The sequence below is a fragment of the Salmo salar genome, chromosome 23, assembly GCF_965601325.2.
Source record: "Salmo salar chromosome 23, fSalSal1, whole genome shotgun sequence".
Taxonomy (NCBI): domain Eukaryota; kingdom Metazoa; phylum Chordata; class Actinopteri; order Salmoniformes; family Salmonidae; genus Salmo; species Salmo salar.
In genome coordinates, this window is record NC_138313.1 from 47,832,400 (window position 1) to 47,839,573 (window position 7,174).

At 48.2% G+C, this 7,174-nt stretch overlaps 1 protein-coding gene across 1 annotated transcript; it reads right to left on the reverse strand.

The window, feature by feature from the left end:
- Positions 1-778: 778 nt before the first annotated feature.
- LOC106584798 (leucine-rich repeat-containing protein 10B-like) lies at positions 779-6,842 on the reverse strand. The gene has a single exon (XM_014170395.3). It carries the CDS (start codon positions 4,175-4,177, stop codon positions 2,945-2,947), a length of 1,233 nt encoding a protein of 410 aa, XP_014025870.1. The 5' UTR covers positions 4,178-6,842; the 3' UTR covers positions 779-2,944.
- Positions 6,843-7,174: the final 332 nt, after the last annotated feature.

Consider the following 7,174-nt stretch of genomic DNA (forward strand, 5'->3'; position numbering starts at 1 on the left):
CTTTTGACTAGGACCATAGGGTGCTATTTGGGATCCTAACTGTACCTCCATAGTGTTGCGTCTCTCTTCACTCCCTTGTTTTCTTGGTGACATTCCATCTCGTGTTTAAAACGTGTCTCCCTCGAAACGCCTTTTATGGAGAAGAACCCCAAGCAACTATTCACCTCTCTCCTCCTGTCTCCCTCTATACCTCTCTCTCTCTCTCGCTCTCTCTCTCTCGCGCTCTCTCTCTCTCTGAGGCAGCTATTCACCTCTCTCTCCTCCTGTCTCCCTCTATACCTCTCTCTCTCTCGCTCTCTCTCTCTCTCGCTCTCTGAGGCAGCTATTCACCTCTCTCTCCTCCTGTCTCCCTCTATACCTCTCTCTCGCTCTCTCTCTCTCTCGCGCTCTCTCTCTCTCTGAGGCAGCTATTCACCTCTCTCTCCTCCTGTCTCCCTTTATACCCCTCTCTCTCCGAGGCAGCTAATCCCCCCTCTCTTCTCTCTCCCTTTCTCCAATTCCCCCCCCCCCTCTCCCTTTCTCTCTTACCCTCACTCTCTCTCCCTTTCTGTCAATCCCTCCCGTCTCTCTCTCCCCCTCTCTCTCTCTTCCCCGTCCCTGTCTCTTTCTCTCTCTCTTGGCACAGTCATACCCAGGAGAGTACTGATAATACACTGCCACTGGCAGAAGGAAGGAGGGGGTGGGAGTCTTGTTAAGGATGGTAATGAATACTGTACAAATTATACTAATGGTATGTATACAGGCAAAGCCCACAGAGTCGCTGTCTTCAAACAAGACAAAATGGTTGATAGAACCAACAAATAATGGACACATTTACAGACAGTGAGGGGGAAGAAAAAAAATTGTAGTCTTTAATTACATTTGACTGTTTTATATATTCCACTGATTAGGCCTATATGGACCTACCTAGGATCAGATCTCTCCTGGTCCATGTAATCCGTTTTGTCTTCAGTAGGACCAGGTCACCCCTCTCCATATAATCTGATACAATCTGATCTAGGACCAGGTCACCCCTCTCCATATAATCTGATACAATCTGATCTAGGACCAGGTCACCCCTCTCCATATAATCTGATACAATCTGATCTATGACCAGGTCTCCCCTCTCCATATAATCTGATACAATCTGATCTAGGACCAGGTCACCCCTCTCCATATAATCTGATACAATCTGATCTAGGACCAGGTCACCCCTCTCCATATAATCTGATACAATCTGATCTATGACCAGGTCTCCCCTCTCCATATAATCTGATACAATCTGATCTAGGACCAGGTCACCCCTCTCCATATAATCTGATACAATCTGATCTAGGACCAGGTCACCCCTCTCCATATAATCTGATACAATCTGATCTATGACCAGGTCTCCCCTCTCCATATAATCTGATACAATCTGATCTAAATGGCTCCTCTGATCTTAGATCAGCGCTCCTACTTCCTGGTGGTGTTCCAAATCACACATCCCTATATAGTGTGCTACCCTATGGGGCCCTGGTCAAAAGTAGTGCACTATATAGGGAATAGGGTGCCATTTGAAATGCTACCCTGCTCTGCCTGCGAATGAATGATTGACTCAGTCCAACCTGATAAACTCAATCATTATTTAATGAGGCAAGGTTAGGTTTACTTTGCACACATAACGGAATTGACAAAACAAACTGTATCACATTACAAGGTAATAGGTTCACCCCCACTTCAAAACACACACACACACACCACACACACACACACACACACACACACACACACACACACACACACACACACACACACACACACACACACACAGCATCACCTGAGTTCTGCCACTTTGCAGAGTTGGCAAAGATGCCGCTGCCAGCCAGTCATCCATCATCCAGCCATCCATTCAGCCATCATTCCATCCAGCCATCTATCCATCCATCCATCCATCCATCCATCAAGCCATCATCAATCTATCCATCATCTATCCATATATACATCATCCATCAATCTACCCATCATCCATCCATCAATCAATCATCCATCCATCTATCCATCTATCATCCATCCATCCATCTATCCATCAGTCTATCCATCCATCCATCTCCATCCATCCATCCATCCATCCATCCATCATCCATCCATCTATCATCCATCCATCCATCTATCATCATCCATCCATCCATCATCCATCCATCCATCTATCCATCATCCATCCATCTATCCATCAATCTATCCATCATCCATCCATCCATCAATCATTCATCCATCCATCCACCCATCATCCATCCATTATCCATCAATCCAGCCAGCCTTCCAGCCAGCCATCATCCATCCAGCTATAGTCCATCCTGCCAGTCATCCATCCAGCCATCACCCCCACAATGTGCAGTGCATTAATATATCTTCACAGGTGAGTTAGAAAAACATCTAATGAGTTTAGTCATTTAGTGTCAGCCCTGTCCTAATGCTAACTACAGAGAGAAAGAGAAAGTCACATATTACAGTCACAGGTTCAGGAGGCTAGTCATTAATTAATTCATTCATTAATTAATTAATTTCACACAAGATTTACTAAAAGTTAAACAACCCTCTAGTTGGACATTGTTATGACAGCTGGAGCCAAGAAAGGCAGAAGAAAACTATTTTGATAACCTTGCTAGATAATTCCTGGGTGTTTTTTCACATCACCTCCTATAGCCCTGAGAGTGTTGCAGTAGTCAGAGGCTGTGTCCGAGAGCATCACATCTGTGATGGATTGTGGGTAAATTGTGACTGACTGACTGATCTACAAATAATTCTAAGTAGTGATTTATTTTGCAAGGTGACTTGTAGATCAGTCAGTCACCTGCAATGTCTGCTGCAATGTCAAACAAGTCTAGACATAGGAGGGGAGGAGTCAGAGGCTTAGGAGAGGAGGAGTCAGAGGCTTAGGAGAGGAGGAGTCAGAGGCTTTGGAGGGGGAGAAGTTAGTCAGTCATCAATACCGGCCCACTTGTCTTCCTGGTTCCTCTAGCTCCTCCCCCTCCTCATACTCATAGTCTATATCTCCTCGTTCGTACTCCAACTCCCCGCCATCATACCCCTCCCCCTCACATATAAACTCCTCCTTCTCGTATTCTATCCCCTCCAAGTCGTACTCAAGCCCCGCCCCGTAGTCGTTCAACGCCTTCTCTAACTCCGCCTCCATCTCCTTCTTCCTCCTCTCCTCCTCGGTTAGGGGCATCGCCGCGGTTATCACCTCGTTATGCTTGTGCCCGGCGTGCGACGCACTGTTCTGTTTGGCTGTCTTTAGAATGCCCTGGATCACAGGCCCAACCCCGGCCAGCGCAGCCTCCTCCGCGTCCCTCGCCTCCTGCTCCTTCTTAGCCTTCCTGTCCACTCGGTCCTGCAGCTCCTCCTGGGCCCCCTCTCCCACCAGCAGCACCTCCTCCCCCACGCCGGGAGGCCCCTCCACAGGGTTGTGGTCGTAGGAGAAGAGTCGGAGGGCGGGGAGCCTGCTCAGGTTAGGAAACACCTCGATCTTGTTCTTGTCCAGGTCTAAGATCTCCAGATCCACCATGCGGAGTAAGACACGGGGAAACTCGGTGAAACGATTTCCGTATAGCCACAGCCCTCGCAAAGCCTCCATACGCCACAGGTCTGGGGGCAGAGTCCGCAGCCTGTTGTCCCCCATCTGAAGGGATCTGAGGTGGGGTAAGTCGTAGAGCTGGCGGGGAAAGCGTGTGAAATAGTTGCTCTCCATCCAGAGGCAGCGAAGGCTCTGAAGGTTACGTAGTTCTGGAGGGAGAGACATCAGGCGGTTGGAGCCCAGGTAGAGACGCGTCAGGTTACGGAGCTGACAGATAGCCAATGGGATGTCCTCCATCTTGTTAAAGTCTAGAGCCAGGATGCGAAGGCCCTTCAGTTGGACGATGTTCTCCGGGAGGGTCCGAAGGCTGTTACGACACACATACAGCTTCTCCAGGTGGCGTAGCCCACAGACCACACCGGGCAACCTGCGGAACTTTCTATAGCTCAGATCCAAGACGGGATCTCCGCTCGCCAGCATCTCCTCCACCCCTAGGGGCAGCTCGTCATCTTCCATCTCCTCCTTCATCTTCTTCTTCCTCCTCCTCCTCTCCTCCTCCATTACTTTCGCCTTCTCCCCATCCTTATCCTTCCCTTTCTCCTTCTCTTCGTCGTCCTCCTCCTTCCTGGAGGAGTTGCCCATGCCGTGCCCGTTGCTACGCCCGTGGCCCGACAGCCTGCCGTTGGATACTGGCTGAGTCAGGATGGAATCAGGGGATGAGGCTTCAGCCTCGTTTGGAAATGGGATTGGGGCTGACACTGCGGCTCCAACACTGTCTGGGGCTGAGACTGGAGCTGAGACTGGAGCTGAGACTGGAGCTGAGGCTGGTCAGGATGGGACAGTGTCTGAGGATGTGTACGAGGCTGTATCTGGGGTCTGGGTCTGAGGCCGGTTCTGAGGCTCTATACCTGTATGACCATGGACTGTTGCTCTGAATCTGAACTGAGGCTGGGTTTGAAGATGGTCTGGTTGGGGCTGGTCTGGTTGGGGCTGGACTGGCTGTGACTGAGACTGTTGCTGGTTCTGAGACTGGTCAGCCCGGTCGGAAGCTCCTACTCTGAACGGCTGGTGCTGGTCAGCCCGGTCGGAGGCTACTACTCTGAACTGATGGAGAAAGGAGCCAGTGGCAGGACCAGCAGCAACAGGGGGCATTGTGTTCCTTAATAGGCCAGTGATTCCTCTCTGCTAATAGGCCACAGATTACTCTCTGCTAATAGACCAGTGATTACTCTCTGCTAATAGGTCACAGATAACTCTCTGCTAATAGGCCCCTGATTACTCTCTGCTAATAGGCCAGTGATTACTCTCTGCTAATAGGCCCCTGATTACTCTCTGCTAATAGGCCAGTGATTACACTCTGCTAATAGGCCAGTGATAAGGCTCTGCTAATAGGCCAGTGATTACTCTCTGCTAATAGGTCCCTGATTACTCTCTGCTAATAGGCCAGTGATTACTTTCTGCTAATAGGCCAGTGATTACTCTCTGCTAATAGGCCCCTGATTACTCTCTGCTAATAGGCCAGTGATAACTCTCTGCTAATAGGCCAGTGATAACTCTCTGCTAATAGGCCCCTGATTACTCTCTGCTAATAGGCCAGTGATAACTCTCTGCTAATAGGCCAGTGATTACTCTCTACTAATAGGCCAGTGATAACTCTCTGCTAATAGGCCAGTGATTACTCTCTGCTAATAGGCCAGTGATAACTCTCTGCTAATAGGCCCCTGATTACTCTCTGCTAATAGGCCAGTGATAACTCTCTGCTAATAGGCCAGTGATTACTCTCTGCTAATAGGCCAGTGATTACTCTCTGCTAATAGGCCAGTGATTACTCTCTGCTAATAGGCCAGTGATTACTCTCTGCTAATAGGCCAGTGATAACGCACTGCTAATAGGCCAGTGATTACTCATCGCTAATAGGCCAGTGATAACTCTCTGCTAATAGGCCTGTAATTCCTCTCTGCTAATAGGCCAGTGATTACTCCTCACTAACAGGGCAGTGATTACTCTCTGCTAATAGGCCAGTGATTACTCTCTGCTAATAGGCCAGTGATTCCTCTCTGCTAATAGGCCCCTGCCCTACTCTCTGCTAATAGGGCCCCTGCCTACTCTCTCGCTAATAGGCCCCTGACTACTCTCTGCTAATAGGCCCCTGACTACTCTCTGCTAATAGGCCCCTGACTACTCTCTGCTAATAGGCCCCTGACTACTCTCTGCTTGCTCAGCAGCCACGGAGCAGCACATAATACTAGGAGTGTCACTGCCTGACCACCACACATTACATGATATGTCAACTGACTATCTATACATTACAATAATATTGATGGATTTGTAATTGATTATTTGATTATTATCAACAACCAAAAGCAGCTGAGTAGTGGTTAAACTAGTGGTGATAACAACAATCAATTAACTCAACAATATAAAGCTGAATTTTTATGATAGAAATAGTCCCTTTGTGTCTGTTTGGAGTCAGACAGAGCAGTCGACCAATGCAAAAAAGACTATAAATGTCTTCCCAGAACAGATAAAATGGCTCCACAAACTTCCAACAGATGCAGACTCGCCATTTGGGTATCCTATGTTCATTCGGATGCCGTTCCGCTTCTGTCGGCTACTTTATTCCATGGAAGTGTTCAGTAGATTTGTTCTCTGCCCTGTGTGACAGACGATAACCGCAGGCTCCAGACATTTCATCCCAGATCAGCTTGAATTCTGCCCAACAGACGGAGCAGATGTCAGTGTCACCTGTTCCATGGATCTGATGATGTGAGGACGCATGTTTCGGTCCGCATGGAAACGGTCTGGTTTACGCTGGATGTCCTTTTCCGTGATAATTGTCCGGTTGGTCCGTCGAGAGAGCAACTCGGAGCCCGGCGCGACGCGCAGACAGCTACGCAGCTGTGTGATGATGGTGATGTGTTGACCTGGCCAACGGCAAAGTGAAAAAGCAAAGCGAAGTCCACTTTGAATCTCACTCACTCACTCGCGCTTTGATGACAACGGTTGTGCACTTATTGCATTTTCGGCATCGTTAATGTTGTCATCTTGTTGCTCAAAGTCACTAGACCGTCGTCTGTTTACAAGATGGAGAATTTTCTATTGGCTACTATGAAAACTATCGGTTGCGCGCGGTCACTCGGTCCACTTCATTGTCGCCTAAAACGAGTGTATCCTGTTTGTCAAGTCTCGGCTGTTGGAGGTTTGAGGACAACGTTGCCTTTGACTGTCTTCCCTCCCTAGCAACCAGAACTGAGGGACATGATCGAACATTGTCAAACATGTAAATCACATGGTTATAGAGGGAGAGGGAGAGAGGGGGCAGAGGAGAGAGAGATGACAGAGAGAGGAAAAGAGAGGAGAGAGATGGAAGAGAGGGCAGAGGGGACAGAGGGAAAAAGAGAAGATGAATAAGAGGGACCACATTATGTGATTTAGTGAAATTAAGAGTTAAAATATTTATAGATACAGTCTATAATTGGCACCGGATTTACATAATAGCCTACATTTCATACTGGCCTATAAATAGGGAGTTGCATTCAAAATGGCAAATTGTTAATATGAGTGTGTGCATGGGAGCACAGGCAGCTGTATTTATTTAGAAGGATGCAACACACGACACACACAAACACACACAGAGAG